Here is a 25,839-nt window from a genome sequence, read left to right as displayed (position 1 = left end):
AAAGAGAGATCACCTTGCCATCCAAAATGAATTACAAACACCTTCTTGTGGATTTTAATCTAGCTTTTACAGGAAGAACCCAACTCCAGGCTCTTCCCCAGACAGTATTTAAATAAGCAAGCACTTCTAAGTTGCAAAACAGGGAGAATGGGGGACAAAAAAAAGCCAGAACAATTGCTGTGTCATGCTTCAGAGGCTTGCATAAATACTGCGTTTGGTTCTGATTTGTTCTGGGCAGTTTGGAGAAAAATGTGGACACAGCTGTTAATTCTAACTGCCTCCAAAAAATTACAAACCTAATGTTTCACCTCGTTTCATATCGAAAGTCTTTGGGGACATGAATTGTACACAGTTTTTAAGATGGAGGGAACTATTTGCATTGCTGCCCACTAAAGCAAGACTAAAACATTTAAATTAAACTTTAGAGGAGGAGAAAGAATTAGAGAAAAGAGGGTCACAAAAGAGATACAGTGAGAGCAAGAGGGGGAAAAATGCTTTTCTTTTTCATCTTCCTTCACTCTTGGGGTTCCTGACTTTTTACTTGCACAGACTTAAATAGTCATTAAGCATGTTTATACTCAATGCTATAAATGCTATTCTCAGGCTCTACTGAGTCAGCAACATCCACTGTGTATACCTAGCAGGGGTGATGTGAATATATGCCCAGTGGCTGTGGCATTAGGTGCCAGTAAGTCATTGCTGATGAATGCAGTATAATCACTCCAAACTGAATACAGTAACTTGAAATGACCTTTCAGAAGCAGAGTGTAATTCTTTATGGACTGAGCTAATCCCTCAGCCAGGCTGACTTACAATAATGTCCTGCCTGGTTTTGAAAGTATTGATGTAATGGTTGTAATGGAAATCATCCATCTGCCTCAGGATGGCTGTCATGCAGGCCACAAAAATACCCTAGAATTGGAAAAACAAAACATTTTATTATTTACTTGTATTAAGCACTGTAAGTTCAAAGTGTGGCATGTGCTTTCAGAGTTCTGCCTAATCGAATATCACTGATCACAGTCCTGCTTATCTATTTCCTGACATCAGTCTGTGTGACTGTTTAGTCCTCTACCCCAGACTAGTCATGACTTCCTAAATTTCAAGTATGAAGTCTGGGTACAGCTTGCTTTCTCCTCAGGGATCACAGTTTGCAAGAAAAACACATCCTCCAAACAATGGAATACATACACACACATATATACACAAACCACTTCGTTGTATCTTAAGGGTCTTTTCCAACCTAAATAATTCTATGATTTTCGGACTTACTACGGCCAACTGTAATTCTCATGGCTGACATATTGGTAATAGCATTAATGTGACCTTAGAGTTATCAAAAATAAGATATTGCCATATAAACCCTGCTCTTGATTTTTGCATCTTTCTGTACATGAAGTACAGGGCCAATTAAAACATACTAACTTGCTTACACCTTCTAAGATGCCACACAGAAGTCAGAAACGCCCCTTAGAGATGCCTCATCCTTCAGCATTTAATCCTATTCAGCCAAGGTGACAAAAGAGCATTTTTTCAGCAAAGACTCCTTGTGTATTAGAAACTGCACTGAAACCAAATTCTCTGTGCACGTGGGCCCAAAGGAACTTGAAATCACAGCAAACTGTGACTCAGTTCAGACTGCTGCTGGAGTATGACAATTTATATCCTAATACCTGGTCTCAGAAAACCAGCAAAAGCCATGTTTCAGTGGCACAGAAGCCCCACAGGAAACGGAAAGATGATTTCATAAACCACTGCTACACACCAAAATCTCCCAGGAGAGTAAATTCCACTATAACAAATGGTAAAGTAATAACTGAAGCAAGTAAAAGACTCTCACGATGTGTGGAGACTGTCTGCTCATTCCAATCACCGTGCGGTTTATTCTCCTTAGCAGGCGTTCCATGATGAGCTGGATGTGGACAGCAGTGGGCCCCTGGGGATGTTAAATAAGGAATATTTGAGACAATTCTTAATGTACACTGTTCTACAGAGTGCTCCCTGTGTGTGAGGACTGCCCTGACAGTGGTGAATTGTTACTAGAGGATCTAAAAAAGCAGATTTAAAAACACACGAGTAATCGATTCAAATACTATAGATATACACTACGTGGAGAACTAGCATAGTGGATTTATATCAGCCTCATTAGTTTATCCTGGTGTTGCTAAACTGAAGCTGGTGCTTTGATTTGGCTTTGTTTTCCCTGAACAGCTCTTCAGTTCAAACTATTCTTTTCACAGCAACTTAGAATCAATTTCCATGATTAATATGGCAAGTAACTGTATTCTCCCAACTGAATAAGGATCGTTGTCCCTATTTTACAGCAAAGAAAACAAGAAAACAAATACTTTTATGACTTGCTCTAAATAGTTCAACAAGTCACCAAAGTAGTTCGGAGTAACATTTTGGTCCCTAGAAAGGAAAGCAATTGCTTATTTGTACTGTAGTGATAACCACTAATTCAACCTTTCATGGCTCCTTTTTAGACACCGCTACTTTATGTGCAGAGATTCAAAGAACTATACAGCAATGCAAGCAATTTCTGTAAACATCAGAACTTTATAATTCTTTACAACGTAAGTTGAGAACACTTCTTTGCCATAACTTCTCAAAAGAAGAATTAACCTTAATTTGCACCCTTGACAGTTCATGCTCACCACATCTTTCCGATCCAGGACTTCAAGAACATTGCTAAGTAGCTGTGAGCAGGCCTCATGGTCAGGCTTGTTTGAATTGTCATCCAACTGGCCACTTAGCTGATCTATTAGTAGCGGCAGAAGAGCATCTCTGCACTCTAAAAAATGAAAGAGCACTGCATCTTGTTGGTTTCAGGAAGTTCTTCAGCATTCAATATACATGGGTAACACACGGTAGCTTTCTGCTCATAGTTTTATCTTGGACACCAAAACATGCTTAAATCCACTTGAGTTACCACTAGCAGACTAGAGAGAGTCATAAATAACCTGTAGTAGTGCACTCACCTTCTGCCTCTTAAATCAACACACTGGATCAGGATCCTACGGTATTAAGCACCGTATAAAGACTGAACAGCAAAAAAAATGTTTCAGTTGTTCTGTGGCAAGGAATATTTCTAAAGATGGATTTAACTGTAGACTACCACCAATAACTGACGCATGTGAACTTGAAAGATATTTTTATTTTTAGGGGTGGGTGGCCCCACACAAGATCCAGAGACTTCAGTCTGCTACTTACCGGACTGTTTAAACAGATCACTTTCGACTATCTTGGTCATGCAGTTTAGCTTCTGTCGAACTAACTGGTTGTCAGGAATACTTTGGATAAACTTGCTGAAGAGGACGCTAGCGTGCAAACCACAAAGTAAGCAGATGGTCAGCATTTTCACCCAATGTGATTCCACCCTACACTTACACTGTTCTGCACCTGCGTAAGTCAAGCAGTTTTGTCACTGTGTGGACACGTTACCTGCAAGTGGTCTCCAGGCAAATTACTATGGAGCCCTAACTTATTTTCAAGAAACTTAGCTCAGGACTTTTAGCAAAACTGAACAGTATTCTGAAACAGCAGGCTTAAACCTCTTAAAATGAAGCTTGCATCCCAAGACACACTAGATATATCACAAAAGCTTATAAATAGGCAGTACTATCTGCCCTCCAGTGCCAGCATAAGATAATTGTACTTACTTCCATACAAAACGAAAGCAGAATTTTGCAAAGCTTCAGCAGACCACTGCTGAAACTTGAAACGCTGCTGTATACAACGGCAGGAGCACATCCTTCCAGATGGCCCTTTCATCAAGAGTGATGACCCATTTCAATCTGAGATTCCATTAAATTAAATTCCATGTACATTTGCTGTCTGTCTACTGTTCACGAGCAAATTATTTGTGTCAGAAGAAGGAGGCATGGTTGGGAGGTTCTGGGCAAAGCTATGAACACCAAAGAATAGAAATCCAGAGTGTTGTGAATTTCCTGAATAAATACAACTTTTGTTTTCCTGACCAAGGCTATGCCTCTGCCACTCATTTTGGTTTACCTCAGAAGCAATCATTAAGAATTGGTGGAAACTTGCACAACATTTCAACGTATCACTCCCCAGTCCTCCAATTTTGGTTTTAAGTAATATCTCAAAGTGCCTAAGAAAGAGCAGTTGAGATGCATGGATTCCTTTGAACTCAACTGACTTTCTTTGAATACCTGCAAGCAATTCCTCAAATTCATGCACAGTATGTGCATTATCATGTCATAATCAAAGTGGCTGCTTTTAGGAAAGTTTCCAAAATTCCCCCCAACAGATGAGCTGGGTTTAGAGGACAAACAAATTTAATATGGTTACCTGAGCTCAACAGGGTCAAATACTAGTTTGACATCATTTATGATGTTTGGCAAATACTTTAAAGCTGCACCCTGCAAGAAAAAAAAAAAAAAGGACATGAAACACAGATGGAAACCGAGTTAGACTAGCTAGTTCATTCTAAAAGGATGTAAGCTCTCAACGACATGGGCCACAGCTCACATGGCAAATCTAGTTTTTGTCAAGAGCAAATATGCGGACACCTGTAAGGAAATGGCTTAAGATCAAATTTATGCATCCAAGGAGCCTCCAGCAACCACACATCTGCAGTGCAGAGCGGAAAAGGTGAAGGAGAAGAGATTCGTAGCCAAGTTCTTTTGTTTTTCCAAACATCCTGCAGCTCCAGGGGTTAAGGTCCTTATAGCCTGACATGAAAAGCACTAGTCAAATTGACTCAGTGTTCTGCAAACTTTAGCATGTCCACAGACACAGTAGTAAGTTATCTAGGTAGTAATATGGCTTTCATAAATGTAGGTTCCAGACAACTAGGTGCAAGAGCAACTAAAGGTGTCTCTGTGATGTTCTATGGCTGTTGTCAGCAGGTACTCTTGACTGCATGAGAATCAAAGTTGGGCAAGAAGAACTGAGACAAAGAAAGCAATCTAAAGGCCTCATTGCCTTTAGCAATTTATCAGCTTCATTGCATGGCTGCTCTGCTCCTCCTCAGAGCATACACAGAAGGTTCATAATCCAGTTGACACCAGAAAAACAAGCAAGTATAAAATCTAAGATACATTTAGAAATAATTTGTTTTTTCATTAGTTTCATTCCCAGCATCACATTGATTTTTTGCAGTAGTTTAACATTTCTACCTCCATCACCCTCAAGCTTGGCATTACTGGCTGAAGTGTCTTCCACACTGCAGTAGATTACATCGTCATTGATTGTGACCTTTCATCCTAGCAGGTGCTGAAGGGTTTTCAGCAAAGCCACAGCTCTCATTTTTATTTGATAAACTTTGGGGTTTAAATATTCCTTTCCTGCCACACACTGTTCATTAAAACAGACGTTCAGAGATGATGTGACTCATCTGAATGAGTTTTACGTGCCTCAAAGCTTGTCCCTTTTTCTGCCTGTGACCCCCCCCAAACTGTATCAGTTGATCTAATAAAAGATATTACCTCTCCCTGCAGATTAGGCATACCTTAATCTTGACAGCCTCCTCTAACGGCCGGTCCATGAGGACATTGAAGGAGAGGAACAGCTTGCGTATTGCATCATTAAATTCATCCCCATCTTCACTTTTCCCATAAAACCTACAAAGAACAGAAAGAGCTAGTTATACACATAAATCTAGGCTAACAGTGTCAGAGCAGCTGAAATATGATTTCATCCTATGGAACAACATCTTAATGCAATATCCTTCTATAAAGACATGACTGTAAAAATGGCATTGGGGATTCTGCAGTAATTTCCTGTTGAAATCTCTTATAAGGGAAAAGCTGCACTTTTTAAACTGCCATTGCATCAAATTCTGCTTGGGTTCCAAGAATCAAGTAGTTCATTCCGTATTAAATAAAGAAGTCAGAATGAACACGGGAAAGGATTCCAAACATTCACTGTAGATCTTTGGAAACGGTAAAATCACTGTCATTGACCATACCCTACCAGAACAACATATTGTCCTCACCTCATGTAACAAGTAACCGTGTGTGCATGTGTTTCTTAAAGTTTCTTAAAATGAGAAAGTCATTCCACATTTTAATTTTTTAAAACAAATAAATCCTTCCTTTTCAGCACTACCATATGCTGCTTATAGCATGCTACAGGTGACTAAAAGGATTCTCCTCTTCAAAGTAGGTATTTCAATTTTTACTCAACTTATTTACTCCAGCTGTAGACAAAGAGCAGAAGGATACTCCTCTTAATAATTCAAGGATAGAGGATATGCTGAAGAACATCCCTTGCAGTGGTGTTGACTGGAAGTAACTCCACTGACTTCCAAAAGGAGACATAAGGATGGCAATGACCTTGGTCTCACCTCAGGTACAATATACGTGACTGAACAATGAATCGAAAAAGGTACTTCAAGGCTTTCAGTGCAGCAAATAGCAATTCCGTCTTGCTGGAGTCATCAGCATTTCCCACATAACAGTTCAGTACTTTGGTAAGTTTCCTTTGGAAATAAAACAAAAAGCAGAATAGAGACACAGTTAAGTTTCTGTCTAAGTCCAGCTTCCTTATTCCAGAGCAGAACTGCAGTCTAATAAATAGGTAACAGACACGGGTTCCTCTTCACAGCCTATTTCCTTCTGAAATATTTGGCTTTATGGGATGCCAGATTTTCATAACCAGTACACGAATTCTCAGAAAAGTCTACAAATTTGTCTACAAATTCCAGCTTCTTAACCTGCTTTGCTTTTTCCGTAAAATGAAGTGTTCAGAAAGCTGGAAAACGCATTACTACTAAAAGTGGACTAGCAGCTTTTCCATGTGTTAGCATTCTCATGTGTGGAGCACAAAGTTCTTCTGAGGCAATACTTACCGAGTGCTTTGAGAGCTGTGGACAGAAGTTGCATAAACACATTATGAGTATTTGCTATCTAGTCTCTGACGAATGAGAGGATCAGGATCTGAGTGCGCTATGGCAGCTAATATCCAGGCAAAATCCTCTTCTCTTCATTAAACAACTCACAGCACCCAAAGCGGTGTGTGAGTGACAGCTAAGTATACAACATCTTTTGCACTCGCTTGCTCTATTTGCCATATACCCAGCACCCAATTCCCTGCTTTGTCAAATTCTGGCATGTGGAGCACACAAAGGATGCTGTATAATATTTTAGTCCACTTGGCATTATGCAGATTTCGCATTGTCAAGCTAAGCTAGAAAGAAAGGCAAGAGAACAACTAAGCTCAGCTAAGTAAGAATGATGATTCTTCCATAGGTTACAGGGAAGAAGGAATGGAAATAATATGCAAGCAGCGATTGTGGGGCCAGGGCAGGGAAGAAGAAAGCAATCCAGGAGATAGGGACTTCAGAGCTTTGTGGAATCAGGTTTCCTCACAGAATTATCTTTAGATTGACAGCCATCAAAAGAGGCTGAATACTCAGTATCAGTAAAAATAAGATATTTTTAGAAGGGAAAAGGAGTTTGGTGTCCGGTTTTGCCCTTCCTATTGGCCTCAGTTTTAACTTTTTAGTGGCCTGTTACCATGAGGATAATGACCTTTGGGTTGCGGGGTGCTAGATCAAGGAGCTGGTTAAATCAAGAGGTCTGGATGTTATTCCTGGCTTCTCCACCAACTTCCTGGGTATCCTTGGGCATGTAAGCCATGACTACCTATAGCACTTAAACAAATGCCTCATTTTTAAGCACATGAAGTCAACAGGTTGACCAAAAGAACTAAATTTTCACATGTACCTAAATAAATTCTGCACATCAGCTTTTCCTTCCCTGATAAAATAGGACTAATGATTGTGAGCTGAATTTTTTAAACTGCTTTGAGTTCCACAGATAAAAACACTACAAGGAAACAGAATTACTCCCACTGTCCTTACTCACGCATCCAAATGTGAAGAATTGCAAATTTCTTCTAAACAACTGACAAGTCTATGTGAGAGAGTTTCAATAAGTAAGTGTAATCTCAGGTAATCCGCATGTTTAAACCCCACCATGACATTCAGCCCTTTTCTGAAGTCTGTGGCCTCCTCAACCTGCCTGGCTGTAGGCAGGGAGTGGAGGTGAACACCATTCTTACCTCTGCTACACAACCACAATGTTGCTCATATTATTTTGGCCACGTATGGTTCTGCTTTTGCTCCCTGTGACCTCATTCAAACATAGCCCTAAAATTGTAGCACAGAGTACCAAGCATATGGACCATTTCAAACTTTCTTCTGCTCAACGTACTTTTGGGTTGGGGTGGATTGAAAACATTGAGGCAGATACTGGCAAGACAAAACAGTTCCATGAGCAGCAATACCTATCAGACCAGATTTCTTATGAATTTGCGTTCCTTCACCAATTTCCACCCCTGCCCCTCTGCATAGCGACACAGGGTATTTTCTGTTGCCTTCTGCACATACCCGTAACCACCACCCCTATCCCCACTGCCAATCTTTTAGCAGCAATACCAGACCAAAACACTCAAAAGTTGGCAGGGAGAGATGTATATCGACTGACTGCATTAAATCTGTTTTCAGAAGGAAATCAGGCAGAAAAACATGAAGATGCTTTGATAACACAAACACACACACAGAGGACTACAGGTCAAATGAGAGTCTGAATCACACAGTCTGATACAGGATTTTCCATGATAGCAGCGTCTTTTCCATACAGAAAAAAAAAAATCTTACAACAGAAACTTTTTACAGGGTAAAGAGGGTAATTACAGGGTTTCTTTCTCTCCTGAAAGCAGAGGGGAATAGGGCAGAACACTCTTGTCTGGTCTATGCTGCCTTTATCACATTAACATAGTTTACCAAAACGATCAACGAGACACTGTCTGAATGACAGCCTGTGGGTTTGTGGTTACCAATACTTACACATATGCCAGGGTTGCACTGAAGTGCTTGTAAATATAAGTTTCAAGTACAGGGTTGAAATGCTGGAACTTGATGTCTCCAATCAAAGAAATAATAAATACCTGCCAAAAATTCAAAAGGAAACAGATGTACAGAGCCACATAACCTCTAACTCGAACATAACTGTCTCTAATTGCATGTCATTTATTTTGCTGGGTCAGAGTTTGCGTGTGTGTGTTTTTTCCAACAGCATTAATGCTACAGATAGTGTTATTCATATTTAATCGTGATTAAATACTGTGGTGTGTGCAACTACATCATTGCTCAGAGGGAAGGTAGGTCATAGCAGCATTTGGACAGAAAATCTTACAGATAAAGGGAGCTACTTCTCAAAGCAACAACGGTGATAGAGGAAGCAGCACTGCTCACAGTCTTTATGTGACACTGCCATAGTACAGGTTAAATAGGCACAGAGCTGCTGAAGGTCGTTCTTCAAAGATAAGAAATGATGCTTTTTAAGCTAAAACTTGAGATTCTGCTGATTTATACTCATAGCAAGCGCTCAGTCCTGTTACTATAATGACACGTATTCGAGCCAGGCCATTCTGTCCCCCTATGTTCACTCCTCCGACCAATGTCAGCTGAATGCATCTGACTTCATATTTCTGCCTGAACTGTCAAGTATATACTTGTCGACCAGCATGAAGCACACAGCTTTGTCACTGCACTGCACACCAAAGCCAGTGCCTTTCACACACATACTAAGCAGATGATGCAGAAAACTCCTTGTGGAGTCTTTTAGTCAGTCATTACAATCCTTCTTTAAAAGTTCAGAGGACCAGTCATCCCCACTGCCTAAGTACTGAGCTAGGATTTAGGGTACATACGTTCTATTCCCACCACAGCCACATATCCTTCACCATCACGACTCTGAACAACTCATTTAACTTTGTGCTTCAGATAGATAATATGGCTTTTCTCTTCTGTAAATTGCCTTAATGCAAGAAGTTATCTGAAGAAATTATTGTAAATTATGTAAAGGTTTATTACTGTTTTCACTGTGGTTACTAAAAAGCTCAACGCATATCTCCATCCTAGCTCCTGAAAATGCCTTAAGAAGTGTTTAAACGTAATTTATTTCTCAAAGCAAAATACCAATCATTCATCTAAAGGAAGCATCAGGAACAGACTGAAAACGTGGCTGAAAAAAAATGATACTCTAAATCCACAAAAGAAGATTCACTCACCAGTGCATCAAACACAAGGAAGTCATAAGTTTCATTCTCTGACATTTCCATCATTATGTTGAAAAGTGCATCAAGAGTGTCTTGCAAAAACTAGAGGGGAAAAAATAGTAAAAGGGTCAGAGAAGACAACCACTTTGGGAATCCTGCACAAGAGCCTACTCTTTCGGTTCATTTTTCCCCTTCCAGCCTAGCCCAGTTGAACTGTAAAAGCTGTCCCTGAAAGAACAGTTAAAAAGGGATCTTAGTCCTGTATTCATTCACATGCTTGTCATGATCATTACACTATTCTCCCTCACTATAGCAAGGAGGATCTTTTCTTATCAGCTCTGAATGGCTCCACTTTTCTATTGCCTTTTTATCTAGCAAGAGACCTACTGAATACACCTAATTCTGTCCATACAGTTTAAGCTTGTGCTGGGCCAAATCAACCACATACACTATACTAAGGTATGACATTTTACATAAAGACTGGTTTGCAACAACACAGCATTTACTTTATTTGTTCAGCTAAGTAAAACCATGACCTTGCATAATCCCAAAAGATCCACACCGGGAACCACAGGAAGTCTTACCTCCTAAAACATTCAGCAGACTATTTTCTGTGGCGCTTCCCCACATTTCAGGTCTATTCCCCACAGTACCCCTGTACATATGTACTCCAGCACATATGAAGGCTCCCTGGGCCTTCTCTGCACTCTGTTCCTAGATCCACAGCAAGTCCCTATTCACAAAGGAGGTCCAGAGCCACTACTGAAAATTAGAAGTTAGGCTTTGAATGTATATTCTATTTTGTAAGGATACAGGGGCAAATAAAGTCACCACTATCTCCCTGATCCAGGTAACATTTAACTTCTGTAATTCTGATGAATTCCACTAATGAGAGCTCTTGGGGCAAAGTACACCTTCTGTTCTGTTGCTCAGCAGCTAGAACAGCTCTCCTAGCCTATATAGAGAGTTTTTGGATATGACACAATTACAACCCTTCAAGGTCAACATCAAGCACACATGCAAGTGTCTGCGTAACAAGGAGACTCCATGCATACCTTTACAATTTCTCCTCCTTCCACCTCCATTAGCTTCCTTAGGTTGTGAGCTATGTTCTGAGAGTTAGAACGCCAGTTCAGCAAACCCAGCAGGTCAACTAGCAAGGACAGAACATCAGCAGTTAGAAACAGATTACAACAACACAGCTGACTTAACGGCTGCAGAAGAATACAGGACAAGTAGTAGGGGTTATTTTTAGAATCAGCTTACAAGGAAAAGTCACATTGATGTATAGAATATTACCTTGAGATGGTTCTTTTGTCTTGGCAAGAAAGTTAAGTTTTTCTATGGATGGAAACCTTGGTGTAATTTGATAACACAAAGCACTTTGTAGACAATTTTGCAGGCTTCTCATTCACTCAAGAGAAGGTATCTCAAGCTAGAAATTTTATTAGAGTGCATGACTTTTCTTACTAATGCTTCTGTTTACTTTAGAGCAGCCTCTTGGAGATGGTTCTTAAAATTGAAACCTCTTGTATAAATGACATTAAGCTGCAGAGCTGTTTATCACAGTTCTGGCATATCCCAGGACCTCAAGTTTAGTTACAAACTACAGTTGAGGCTTTCCTTTGAAAGTCTGGCAGGTTTCACACACATCTTCTGTGTTAATGAAATATGTACGTATCGCCTCTGTTCTGAAACTAAATTCATTTACTACCTTTACTACCTAAACCTGTTTGATTTAACATTGGTATTTTGGACAAAATATTCATGTGACATGGTCTCTAGTGGCTGCATAAACATCTTTGTAGCTTGTACTGGCAACATGATGCCAACGCTACTGGGATTGAGCTGCCATTGACACAAGAAACAGCAAGATTAAAGCACTATGCCCATGCATGCTCCAACACCAAAAAATTTGCATAAAGAAAGTGCCCTCTTTACTTCAAATATACAACATGATACAGCTAGGCTGCTAATGCAAGACCTACCGTTCTGGGTAAGTTTGGTGGAACAGATCAAAGTGGCAATCTGGAAGCTGTCTTTCGTACTATCTTTAGTGGGTGTGAAGTTGGCTAGATGGTGCAGGTTTTTCCCCGAGGGGGCCTCCTTCTCCTCCATCTCCGTTTTGGTACAAGGAAGAGTTAAGTAGCATTTAGCATCTTCCATTTTCTTGTTATCACCCTGTTGGTTGAACACAGCAAAGACACGGGTTATCTCACTCCGAGCACACCTCATCTGACCTCTCGCAGTTCTCATCTGCAGGCACACTTCAACACAGTGACAGCCAAAGAGGGCTTTAAACACCTTTTCATGTCTACAGCCATTTACTCACATTGTCTGTTTGGGCCTCTAACTCTAGGGAACAGATGTTGCCCATACTGCCAATGAACTAAGCTCTTTTCAGAGTGATTCAAGCCACAGAGTTTAGGAGGGTCCCCCGCCCCACCGCCCCTCACTTCGTGGCTTTCTACTGCACTGTATTAACTTTTTCCTCATACTGTGATTAAAGGCACTAGGTCTCTCTTCCCATCACACGCCGATCCTACAAAGCAGGTGTTCACGAGGCCTGTTTGTTGCATGCTATCTAGGCAAATGATGTTAGAGGAAAAATGGTCTACACAGATACACACAAGGATGTACCAGATTTGTGCACTTGCAGTCAGAAAACCCATCAGTGAAAGCAGAGCTGAGGGTGACTTATTAAAAAAAAAAAACTTACTGTCCTATTATCCTAGAAAAATTATTAAAAATCTCTGCAATGATGATGTTTACATTACTAGGAAAAAAAGTCAGCCAAGAGAGTTAAACAAAAGTGAAGACTGCAAATGCCAAAGCTACCTTATAAACAATCAAATTGTGTTTGCCATCTTGCAGTGTTGTTCCATCTGCATTCATCAACTTCACAAAGCCCATGCCAAAAGCTCTCTCAGATTTATCCCTAGCTGCAAACAGAAAGAAAAATCTTTATTAGGAATTGTCTTATTTATACCCACACTATCCATAAGGCAGGTCTCTAATTATGTGCAGCTTCTTCTTTATTTAATAGCATCACAGGACAATGTGATGGAGCTAGCAAACTTTGTGATCCACAGAAGAAAGCGTTCACTCTCTTTCTCTCTCATCTCAAGGCACTTAGTAGGTATCTGCAACTACACAGAAAAACATCCTCTCTGAAGCATCTCTCACCACACAATTTTAGTGGTTAATTGAGCTGCAAGATGGACATATATAACTGTATAGATATTTTGGTTGGGATTTTGCAAATCTGCTTGTGAGGTATGGATGTGGAAGTATGTCACTGCATCTCCCAGGCACCTTAAGAGAATTTTTTTGAGAGCCTTTCAAGGGTTTAGTCTCACATTATTGATCTTGCTTCAGGGCTCTGAAGTTGTTCAATGGAACTTCTGACTCTAACTTTCTCATTAGCTTTTCATTAACCTAATGAGAAATCCTCATACAGGAAGACCATTAGAAGCCCACCAGGCCTTGCACTGAATTTTGTGAAGGCCTTGAAATAAATTAAATAAAAACAATACTATACACTGAGAAGCCAAAGCAGCAATAAGCATTGACACTTGTCTTTCAAGGGAGCTCACATGTTGCCCCCTATCTAATTTCTGTTTTAGAACAAAACCAGCACCAAATGTTTTTTTTAAGGCTGTAAAGAGTTTGAGTTATTTTTCTTTGCTTGCAAGAAAATCCACAACACTGGAAATAAATAGGAATGCAAGCACTACACCTTTGGTGGATACTCAGAAAATCTCAATGAGAGTAGGAAGAGTACAGTAGTTCTACAGCAGTAGATCTACAGTACTGCATACCATCTTTTCTGATACTTACATTCCTGTGATGACCGATGACGGAAAGTGAACCTCAAATGGCAACGACTGACTTCTTCTATTGCAATGGACACCTGCACATGATAATACGATGAAAAACGCAGCACCAGCATTCTCTATCCCCCATCAATTTACAGGACATTCTGTTACTGATGCACCTACTGATTTTAAATTAGTTCCATTTTCTACACAAAGGAAGCGAGACTGTAAATTACACACTCCTACCTTTACAGTTTCATACCAGCAAGGTTGCTTGACTTGATAATAAACAACAGACTTATATTCGGAGACACCTTCATAACCGGCACCAGGATGGATAGCTTTCTTTGGACAAAAAGACAAGGGGGGTGTGGGGGAAAGAAAAAGTAAGGTCTAGAATGAAAGCAAGAAGTATCTTGGGTCAGAAATTTTCACTGTCTATGCTTCACAGTCAAGGTAACTTAACCCATGTCACCTCTTTGAAAGTTTTACAGAATCTTTAAAGATTCACTAACCTCTCTTATTAAATTAAAAAAAATAATCAGTGATTATTCAAATTTGGTCACCAAGGTCACCTATAATATCTCTTGTTCATTATCACACAGTTCTTGCATACAGCTGATAAATAAAATTCTATGGACCAGAGCTATTATCTATCAAACACAGCAGCCTCATGACCTCCTGCGAAGGCCATCATACCTCTTGGAGATTTCCATCTTCATCATGTACAGACATGGTGACTTCTACGTTCTTGGGAGTCTTCTTCTTCCCTTTGTCAAACTCCCCTTGTATCAGGGTGACATAGATATCATTTCGAACATCACCTAAAATTCATAGCACTTAATGAGCTGTTTTCCTCATACAGACAGTTTTACAGGCTAATATTTAACATCCTTGGGTACTATGTTATCCTTATCTTCTTCTTCGCCTTTACCGATACCAGCTAATTAACAACACCCAACATCAAACCATTTCATCTTCATCTCAAATTATAAAAAAATCTTTTAAAATGTACCATTCTTCTTTTTATAAACCTCCATCATTACGTAACATCTTTTTTTTTTTTTCACGTAACGAGCTCTATAGGGCTAAACCCACTTTGAATGGATTAAATAGAGCAGGGTCAAACCTATATGCAACAAAAATGTCTCTTTGACTAAACAGAAATTTTCTTCCAAAAAGCAGACACATTACCATTTTTCAATATAAGAAAGGAAGCCTATGTATCAAATAAGTGATTATTTGATAAAAAATAAAAGATCAGCCAGAAATTTCAAGAAAAATTAGACTAAGTTTTCAGATAGTTTTAAAATAAATCTGTTCACAGCAGAAATTCTAGAATTTCACCTGGCTCTTTCACTCCATGGAAGCGTAGAGCCATATGGGACCTACCAGGAAGGATTATCTCAGGAAATCCCATTTTGCGAGCCACAGCAGTTGATCTGTCTACAAGGTGGGAAAAATCCTTTTGAACCTGCGCTAGATCACCAGGAAGCAGTTTCAGGGAGACCCAGAGACCTAAGAAAAGAAAGGTAACACTTCTTTACTGAAAAAATAGTATAAAAACATAAAATTTACACATACGCTTAGCAGCAAACTGTTGCTTCATGTGACCTTCATGCAACAATGCCTTAAATATCCCAAACTGGTTCTCACTTGCCCAGTTCTCTATCTCCCTAATGCTGAATAAGACCTTATTGGGCAAGTAGATTCTCTGAAGTAAAAGACAAACTTTCTGAGATGAATCTGCTAGTGTATTTGAGTAAAGACCAGACACACAAGCAGAAGAATTATTCAGAAGAATCCTGAATAATGCAGTTTAAACCCAAGGCCATTTAGAATATGCAATCAGCCATGTTCACTTAAAAATATTTTATGTCTATATAAACAGTTTTATCTTCAAAATATTATATTACTAGCAAATACGTCATCAGCTAGAGAAGCTCTTTTCATGCAAGGAAGAACAGCTCCTGTTTTTACCTTTATTTTAGCTCCCAGTGTGCTGGGGTGACAACTATTCCAAAGACCATACATTTGGCTCAGGGAAGGTAGCAAACTCCAGTAAGCCCTGATCTCTGGACTTTGACAAGCCATTTATTTTCCTTTGTAAGCAAGGGGAACCCTTCCCCGCGCCAGGTTTTTATATTAGCTTCTCACCCAACTGCTGTACCTTGCCCTTTATGATTCACTTCCTTTGCAGCGATGACTTTGTTGAAGACAGAAGTGAGGGGCTCATTTTCTCCGATCACATGGGACGTTATCAGTGGGGACATGATTAGCTGTCGCTGTCTGATGTATGTTTCCATGGCAATCCTGAGAACAACAATAGAGATGGGGAATCAGAACAACTAGCATCAAACACATGCTCTGCACGAAGAGGGTGGGACAACAGCTGACTGTTTTCCATAGAAATATCTTTTTCTAAAGGATTCCATGGGAATATTTTTTTCTTCTTCACCTGCACAAACCCAAGGGAAATACATTTAAACTCTCAAACTAGGAAATACATCACAACGCCAGCTCAGGCTTAGGATAAGTAACACTGACCTAAAGACTCCATGATTACACTTGTATCATACTGAAATAGCAGCCTTCAGGACAACAGTAAACATAGCCAGCTCTAGTTAGTTCTTGTTCTCCATCCACAGGCTGCCTGCCTTGCAGACCTGTGAGGACAACTCCAGCTATGCGCTACCACGCAGGAACAGGTCAGCATATAGAGCCTTGCACTCCCATCAGATGAGCTGAGCCCTGTCTTCAGGTGTGCCTCAGAGCTGTCCCTAAGAGACTACGTAGATTAACTAGTCATAAATTAACGTAACTAGCGACTGCTGTGAGATCACACAAGTGATGAACCTATCCCTAGCCACAAACGTCTATTGAGCTTTGGATTTTGAACACTACTTCACTCCTGTACCCACACCATCAATAATGAACCAAAGTATATACAAAACAATGTCTTCACAGGCTCCCCATCCTTGTAGAGATGTCCAGATTTGGATCTAAACTCAGCCTCATTAGAACAGAAGAAAAACAGGGCGGGGGGGGGGAACCCCCAAACAAACAAGAAAAGATACCAGATTAACATTATTCTGCAAAGGAAAAGACAACTTTCCAGCCTTTCAGGCCCTGAAAGGGTAGTGGGGGGAAAAAAAAAACAAACGTAGTATCATCCTGAAAATATCTTGTAATAACATATGGCTACACCAAAAGGATTGCTGTATTTAGGACTGTAACAACATGGCCGAGTCTACCCAAACAAGCTTCATTTTAGTTGCTGTAATGTGCTGAAAAAGTGAGCCATCAGAGAGCAAGCAGAACACACAAGTCTAACGAGCAATACAGAAATGCAAAACACATTGGGGCTTGAATTCCTTTCCCAGAAAAAGGGAGAAATCCCTTTCCTATAGTCCTCTGACTCACCTTTACAAGGTAATCTGGAAAGTTAAGAGGCAGACAATACACAGAGCACCGCACAACAGCGACAAGCAGCAGCTGTGTTCCCTATGCTCAGGTATTTCTGAATATCTTGCCTCTCAACCTCCTAATAGTTTTGAAGGTCACATCCCTCAGACCCCACAACATGTAGCACTGTGCTCTCCTTTCTTACCTCAGGCGCTACAGGTACCCAGCAATTTGCCAAAACTCCCTCAGCAATTTTGCCTATCATACAGACATGTAAAATCAAGGGGAACAAAGGCTTCAGAGCACTGACAAAAATCTTTTCCTTCAAAGAGCTGACTACTGCCATAAGCTAATCTATTTGTAGAGACCTTGGTACACTGCCAGGCTCCCATACAAATTTGTCCTTCTCCAGAGGACAACTGTTTTAAATAAGCTAGATATGTGATGAACTCTGAATTCTGGTACTTACTGCTGAAATGGAATAAAATGTTGCTTTTCCTCATCGTCCACCTTTCCATGTATGATATCAGTTATGTCCATCACTGCAACAACACAAGTTTATCACACAGTTTTGCCAAGTTGCTAAAGAATACAGAGGGAGCTTTCCCCTATCAGAATGGAAACAACAGTTGCTTATTTTGGGCCAATGCCACTCACGACAGAAATAAAGAGCACCACTTTCATCTTAACTTTTTAAAAAGCACCTTTTCATTGCATGTCAGCCTGTGGTAGGACTCTGGCATTTAAAGGCAAAGACACTACACTTAGATTTCAAATGTTGATTATTTCGAAATTGTTTTCCGCTACAAATTTCCAGCAAGTCCCTTCACGAGAAGTCACAGGAATTGAACAGGAATTGGATGTCTCATTCACCAAGTCTCCTTTAAAAACTCCCGCTTTAGCCCATTAGTCATGAGGACTTTTTTAATAAAGGTCTGAAGTCTATTGCACTGATGGCACTGTGTTATCTTTTTAGGGGGTGACAAAACAAAAAGCTAACAGTAACAGTATTTCATCTTCTTATACAACTTTCATTTAAAGGTCGCAAAGGGGTACTATACACAACCCTGTGTCAGCACCCCCGTTTTGAAGCCAGAGATGCTGACACTAAGAGGTTAGCAGGTTTTGCTGACATAAGCATATATTTCCTGATTTCTAGCCCACTGTCCCAGCCACTGGGCCATGCTATTTTCTCCACTGATGGAATTTGTCATACCTGCCACACCAAAAGGCCTCCGGAGTCCACAGGTATGTTTCTTCCCATCTTTCAGCTCCATGTGCCCCACCCTCACAATCTGACACACCAAACTGATTTTTGGTTTGATCAAGTCAGAACTGCTTAAATCCTAGAAATGATTTAAAATAAAGTTGTATCAATCTGCTTTATGAATGGAAGGAGACAGAGAAAGATTTTTTTTGTCAGATTGTACACATATGTAAAAGGAAATTATTACTTTTTTAAAAAGAAAACCAGTACCCTTTGAGCCCTAGGAAAAAAACCAAATACTACAAAAACACTAGCAATTCCCACACAGCAATTTCTAAACATCCCACTACTCTTTGACAACACATCCCAGAAACAGTACTGAAAGGAGAGTAAGTAATGTTAATTGCCAAAATACTAGATCCTGATGCCAAGGCAGTTAGTTTACGCCACCTTTGCTACTCGTCAGAAATTATTCCATTCATGTGCAGTTCTTCCATTCACATCTTGTTGCAAAGAGGAGGATCAGCAAAGCAATGAACAACAAACAACTATGATCTCAAGCCTAGATTTTCAGTACAGTTAGCTCCAACAGAGAAGTGCCTAATAGAATTTTCAGGAATGCATGGGTAAGCAACACCCACTGACAGCACTATTGCAAAATAATACACCTTGACTACTGCTTTGGATTGACATATAGAAAAAAGTACTTTTCAGAAACATTCCTCTGAGGCTGCTTATAAGATCTTAAAGTGTCCATGAATACATCCCAGAACACCATGGGACCCCCTCTGCTGGGTGGGGTGAGGGCAGAGGGAAAGAAGCCAAAACTCAGATGTTTGCAGCATGGGGGAAGAATTTCCAGGTTGTAAATACAGTAACTTACAGTAAAGACTGCTTGAAGGTTATTTAGTTTCTCAATTTCTTTAGGCATCCCATTACTGCCCCAACGAACCAGGTAATTTTCACTGCAGGTAAAGGAAGAAAAAAGATCTTAAATAAATCAACACCTGACATTCCCATTACCTGGGCAAAAGCTCAGAAGTATTTTAATCTTTTAGGAATATTTGAAAAATTCTGCCAAAATCTTCTATCCCAACGTGACTCTGAAGTGAGTCATTGCAGTGAAGGCAGAAGGCAGGCACGATGTGAATGGGTACGCTCAGTTACTTCCCTATATAACTCTGACGGCATGTCCACACCTGATAGCTTCAATGATGGAGACAGAGGGTGCCTGCCACATACATGCTTCCTTGATAAAATTCTTCGTATCTTCTTGTACCAGTACAAGATGCCCAGCTCTTAGGTGTGAACTTGTACTGACTTGACAGCAAACATCATGCATATACATGATTTAACGGGAAGCAACTAATCAAATGCATCAAGCCTAGTGACAACAGTAGGGGAATGTAAGAATATAAAGAGACAGTCTGTGATTTTGACTAATGTATCACAGAAATGCCCAGCTTTAAGAAGGGAAGTGTATGGGCTCAGAACCTTGACTTCCCATCTCATCTGAAATTAAATAAACCCTTTCCAAATCGCCACTGGGGCGGCAACCAACAGAAGTGAAAAACTCACCTGCTGGATCTTCCTTTTTAACCTCCACTGGCTTCTTTAGAATGACCACCGTGATGACTAAATTGCATCTACAAAAAAACCCCTACCTGATGAATTTGGAGAGATCAGGATCATAGAGGCTCATTAACAACTCTGCATCTTCTCCAATATTGCAGACAAAATTCTTGAAGTTTACATACAGGCTATATGTATGTGTTGTGTTGAATACTGGCTGCCCTCGGAGGTCCAAATTCTGTTGCAGGGACTGCAAAGAAGGAGAGCACTCCAATTAAAAACAAACACAGAATAACTTAGTCCTGCTGCCAAAGTAGCACAGTATCCTGAAGAGGAATGTAAAAATACAGTGGGTACTAGTTACTTGAAGAGGCTAAAGGCAAGAGATGTACCTTCTCTTCCTGGATTCTTTCATCAATCCTTTTGGATGCAGTTTCATGGGACTTGAAGAGAGAGATTGTGCTGGTTTCATCTGGGTCCAAAATGTTCCCATTGTCATCTCGTACAACCAGGTCCAAACCTAGGATTCTGAGTAGGATGCAAGTAATAAGGATGAGAGAAGCAACACAATGCTCAAGCAAAACAGGTGACTGAGAGAGCACAAACCACAGATCAACCTGTGGATTGCACTAGGCAGCAAATGCACACCAATTCCATTCCTCCTAATAATCACGTTGCTCATTTATTCTGTCCCAAAATACTTATCCACACCCTTCACTTTCTCATTAAAGGGAAAAATAATTGCTCAGGTAACTTAATTCTAAAACGACATCTTCTTTGTTCTCGCTTAAAGGTTGGGTTTGTTTTTTTTTTAAAAAAAAAAGGGTATGTATATCTGTATATCTATCAGGCTTATGGATTGTGGCTAACTATTGTTCTTTGCCATAAGCTGTCTTCTTATTGACTTATTTGACCTGAATCAAGTCTGACAGGCAGATAAATGAGTTCTGGAGACAATCCCTGTTCTGTACAAACCAATGAAAGGTGGAGTTTTGGTGGCTGACAGAATTGTTTTACTCAGTTGCTGATAAAGCGGTTTAGTTCATAACCAGCATCCAAATCCTGGCTGCAGCTAGCCAGGCACAAATTGTGCTCCATGGGAAATACGATCATGTGCCAACATTTCTGCAGAATTAAGACAGGTAAGATTTCCTGCCAAGTCAAAGAAGTTGCTGGCATATGAAGAACCAACTGCTACATGCCCACCTGCCAGGCTAGTCACATTCTGATGGGGACTGAAAGCTGTAATTACCCCCTTTCCACGGAAATCCTCTTGCGCAGTCATTTATACCATTTTGTATTAATAGCCATCTAGAGCCTCTACCAGAATTTGGGATTCTCCCCTGCCTTCAAGACATAGTTTGGAGTTTACCTGTTGCCATAGTCAATCTTAGCAGTGACCTTCTTCTTGAGCTCAGCTAGCTCATCTTTGGGAAGGGTCCCAGACAGTATCTGTGACCGCCATTCTATCAGGCTGTAAGTCATCTGTTGGACATGCCGAAACTGTGTGGTCTTGTTATCCTACAGGACAAAAGGGACAGTTCTAAGCTAGTGATAACCTGAAAATGATGAGTTCAGTAAGCTTTCTGAAAGGTACTCAACTGAATCTACCATACAAGTTGTATTTAACAAAATATATTTGAGAAATTGGCACCACATGACACTACAAGATTAGACCCATGGAACAAATCCTCCAGTACTTTGCACTGCCAAGGTTTAACTGTCTCAAGATGCGGGGTCTTCACCATTTCCTCAGAACATTATTTCAGAAAAACCCCACAGACAAAAAAATAGACTTCTGCTGTTTTCCAGCACGGATGCTTTTTATATACAGGACAGACAGATGTTAAATGATCGCAACTATGTTCCAGCAGATTGACGTAGGAATGCCAACTTAGTATACAAAGGCTCGTTCTCCTTACCTCTGCCACTCTCAGAATGTGTGACATTGGGCAAGTTATTTTTTTAATGCATGTTTCCCATTTGTTTTGCCTATTTAGATCATAAGACTCTGAGGCGAACACTTTACTATTTCAAAATCTAAAGGTGATACCAAAACATAAATAATAATGACAGATGACCAACACTGAAGCCCACATAGGCTTTGTCTCATGTCTGTTCTTCCTATAGCTTCCACCAGCCTAAAGAACTTTTCAGCCTCTTTGTTGTGTATAAAAAAGGCCTCTTGTCACCACAACACAACAGTAACATCGTTAATTGGAATCTCTGCCCTCAGCACTGTTTACAGCGTTAGCAACTACGCTTTAAAGCCAGAACACTAAGCAAATTGAATCCATGGACTCATTTTCACAGCTGCCTGCTCTCTTATCCTGTCCTATCATATACTCAAAATCCATTATATTTTAAAAAAAAAAAAAAAAAAGAATAGCAACAAAATGCAGCGATATCTGGGATACACTGCTTCCCTGCCAGTATGCATATTGTATTTCAAGGTTCATATTCTACCCACTGGTAACTCACATGGATTGTCATGTCCATGTGTGACCTCCAGTCAATAGTTTCATGGAAATTGGAGTAGCTCTGTGGAAACACAATAACCTCTCTGGTTGGTGTCTATCAGCAAATAAGGCTGAAGATTACCTGCCCTTCAGAGCACCCATTTTTGTTTACATTTGTACAGAGCTTAACACAATTGTAGTCTTGACTCATTCCATGCTTTTAAGTACTACACCAGCAGTAATTGCTCAGAACCTACCGTGCCAGAGGTTGTATAAAAATGCAATAAAAATATCACATCTGGATTCCCAGACACCACATCCCCAATCTACCCAGGTACTTGCTTGAGTTTGCTGCAGTCATTGCATTTTCATCTTTTGCTACAAATGCAGCATCTGTTATTATCAAGCACTGACTGAACAGGACATCAAAACCTGCTTTGTGAAGTTTCTTGCCATTTCTACTGTTATCATCTTTAATTAATGAAACTATTTCTCATGCTATTTACTCGTTCCACCCTAATAAAATTAGTCACACACCTATACACTTCTTGCCCATAGTTTCAGGCTCCAAGGCTGATGCTATAATTAAAAAGTGGGTAACTATGTGGTAACCTACCATATTTGTAGCAATATGTGCTTAAGTAATTAAGCCTCTAGAAGTATCAGCTATACCATTTATACCGTCCAAAAGGGAAGCCAGGCCTCATCCTCTCTTTACCACTGCATAGTCAGCCAGTTCCTAGGATGATTCTGACTTGCACTGAATGTGAAGCGCAGCTCATTTTCAGACGGAAGTGCCACAAATCGAAGGACATTAAACTTTAATCTACCGGGACAAAGTTTATGGTTATGCAGCTCCAAAATGACTGTCAAGAGGTTTCTGACAGCTCACCCAACAGCTAGTGGGAATTGGCCAACAGCATATTGCTGGTACATTCAGGCAGCAGCTGACTAGCGTCAGTTCTCTGTATCAAAGCCGTTAATGTTTAACTATGAACCCCAACTGCTCCCACACAGCAAAAAAGAGATACTCATTTAAATTATTTCCCCATTCTGGTCTCTGCAAAGAACATGAATGATATAAACTATTCACAGTTTGCCCCCTGAGAACACAAATCTAAAGGGAGTTATAAATAGCCATCTTCCTTTTGATTCAGGCTAATGCGAAGGGGCTGATGGAGGCTAGATGAGACTTTTAGTTCTTAAAGGGAAGATATTAAAGACATATTTAGTAAACAAAGAAAAATGTGTGGTTTTAACTTGCATTAAAATACTTGCAAAGAGAAGGCAACTTGTGTTAGCTTTCAGGGAAATACAGAGCAGATCTCAATTTGACAGTTAGCTAAAGCTGAGTTATCTCTACAACTGTTTACATTAGCTAACTCCTATTAACTAAACGAGGTGAAAAACTCTCATCCATTTTTATATTTATTTTGAAGTGGAGATATACCCACTGGTGCAATGCTTGCTGAAAACCACAGAAATTAAAGAAGTGAAATGAAATGCTGCCAAAAAAAAAAAAATCCCCTGTGCTTCCTTTTTCTCCTCAAATACCTCCTTCCTCCTTTAGCTTTTTTTTTTTATTTTCATACGTACTGCAGAGGAAAATAAAATAAACTCAAATCCATTTCAAACCACAACGTTTTCCACAACTATTTTAAGACTTATATTGGTTAAGCATAGGAACATGAAAGATTTTTGTTCTTAAGAAAAATAGATTCTGAGGCTAGGATCCTATTCAGAAAAAAAAAAAAAGGAACAAAACTCTCTTTTCACAGTAATAACGTCACATACGACTTCTCATTAAATTAAGAGGGTGGAACAAATTCTTCTGGTTTCATGGCGCACAAATAAAATGTACTTGTGGCCTAGTGAAATTTTCACTAGGAAAGCTTGCTCTGGGTAAACTGAATGGTTACAGCTAATTTAAAACCATTCTCTCATCTTAATTAAAGCCTCAGTGCACATACTACAAAGGCTGAACTCGCTACTAGCTGAACAAAAATCAGGTTTGACTCTCTTTAATGTGCCTTAATAATCACCTTCAAAAGAAGGCAATTCATTGTGAAATCCAGTTGTGTTTCTCTGAGCAGGAATGCACCTACCTCAGCAAAACTACCAAATCCATGCATTACCTTGGCTTCTGACTCCTTGGAGGTGACTATCATATGGTCAGGTTACTAAACGGATTTAGTAGATGAGAGGTCTCTCCCTGCCCTACTAAGAACTAAATACATTATGTGACTTCTGACAATTCAAATCTTCCCCCACCACACATGGCCCTAATTCTCTTCCCATCCTTTGTCTGTCTTGCCTGTTTGAGCTGTAGGCACTCTGGGGTGAGGATCAACCACTGCACTAACTCCCTACAATACTTCTAGAAAAACGGGCTTCACACCTGCTGAAGGTTCTGTTACAACATCATCATGTTTTCTCGCACAACTTTCTTGCACAACTGAGATATCTCACCCTCTTACAGGACAGACGCACAACAGGCAAAGCATAAACCCTTATTTTACTAATGAACTGTGACTCACACACACAGCCCCAACCAACTGACATGATGCTAAGTGTGACTTGTGCCAGTCAATGCTTCATCAGCGCTGTGTCATCACACAACTATTCAAGTACAGCAAAGCTGTAGCACGGACTAAACCACAGTTCTGTCTGTGATCACACATCCCGTTCAGTGGCAAGCAGAACATTTTTAGCCTCTCAAGATCAATGTTACAATAATCATAGTTTTACAGTTCTGCATAACATTCTATTCAAAGTCTTGAAGTGCCCTGCAATGACCCAGTCTCATTTCATCTGAGGTTGTGTAATAAAATACCAACCACTGAAGAAAGCTTACCACATATAACTTGTGCCAGATAACTGCCCACTCCCTCAGGGTAGAAGTGAGTTCTTGTCCAAGGGGCAATTCACTTGGAATTACTGTTTCATGTTGTCTTACGAGAACAAAGGAGAAAATAGAAAAAAGGTGTTACACTCCAGATTAAAACTTAGTAGTAAAACATCCTTTTTTGTTAAACATGTAAATGGAAATTTCAGAGGGCTTGATAGTCACACAATTCACTCACACACAATGCCAAGATATTTAAGTTGTTCAAGGATTCTCCAACACATACATGCACATTCATTATCCATTTTTAATGCAAACACGTTTCAAGTTTCTTTCAGTCTTGCTCTTCTCAACAGATCCATTCCAGAACAGAAACGTGCTACATAGACAGAAATTAAGTTTGGAAGAATCACCACTTGCAACGGTAACTTGGCTACACTTATTTAAAAGGAAAAAAAAAAAAGTCTCTTCGGAAGTCTTTTGCCTTTGCAACTGCTGTTT

General features: G+C 40.0%; 1 protein-coding gene across 1 annotated transcript in view; it reads right to left on the bottom strand.

Moving 5' to 3' along the window:
- Positions 1-25,839, bottom strand: part of DOCK5 (dedicator of cytokinesis 5) — a 62,161-nt gene that overhangs the window by 27,738 nt on the left and 8,584 nt on the right. Inside the window, exons 4-27 of the mRNA XM_010283191.1 lie at positions 25,348-25,444; positions 21,407-21,555; positions 20,427-20,562; positions 20,127-20,284; positions 19,346-19,427; positions 18,472-18,601; positions 17,728-17,797; positions 16,021-16,103; positions 15,243-15,368; positions 14,550-14,674; positions 14,097-14,195; positions 13,873-13,945; positions 12,871-12,974; positions 12,021-12,213; positions 11,088-11,185; positions 10,045-10,134; positions 8,819-8,919; positions 6,314-6,448; positions 5,477-5,588; positions 4,315-4,385; positions 3,214-3,320; positions 2,658-2,794; positions 1,835-1,936; positions 814-912 (exon numbers count right to left, since the gene is read on the bottom strand). Coding sequence (XP_010281493.1) covers positions 814-912; positions 1,835-1,936; positions 2,658-2,794; positions 3,214-3,320; positions 4,315-4,385; positions 5,477-5,588; positions 6,314-6,448; positions 8,819-8,919; positions 10,045-10,134; positions 11,088-11,185; positions 12,021-12,213; positions 12,871-12,974; positions 13,873-13,945; positions 14,097-14,195; positions 14,550-14,674; positions 15,243-15,368; positions 16,021-16,103; positions 17,728-17,797; positions 18,472-18,601; positions 19,346-19,427; positions 20,127-20,284; positions 20,427-20,562; positions 21,407-21,555; positions 25,348-25,444 — 2,677 coding nt within the window. The remainder of the gene's footprint in view (positions 1-813; positions 913-1,834; positions 1,937-2,657; positions 2,795-3,213; positions 3,321-4,314; positions 4,386-5,476; positions 5,589-6,313; positions 6,449-8,818; positions 8,920-10,044; positions 10,135-11,087; positions 11,186-12,020; positions 12,214-12,870; positions 12,975-13,872; positions 13,946-14,096; positions 14,196-14,549; positions 14,675-15,242; positions 15,369-16,020; positions 16,104-17,727; positions 17,798-18,471; positions 18,602-19,345; positions 19,428-20,126; positions 20,285-20,426; positions 20,563-21,406; positions 21,556-25,347; positions 25,445-25,839) is intronic.

The sequence above is a fragment of the Phaethon lepturus genome, unplaced genomic scaffold, assembly GCF_000687285.1.
Source record: "Phaethon lepturus isolate BGI_N335 unplaced genomic scaffold, ASM68728v1 scaffold6193, whole genome shotgun sequence".
In the NCBI taxonomy this organism is placed as follows: domain Eukaryota; kingdom Metazoa; phylum Chordata; class Aves; order Phaethontiformes; family Phaethontidae; genus Phaethon; species Phaethon lepturus.
The sequence above is the reverse complement of the archived record's forward strand: the minus strand, read 5'-3'. Positions and strand labels throughout refer to the sequence as shown.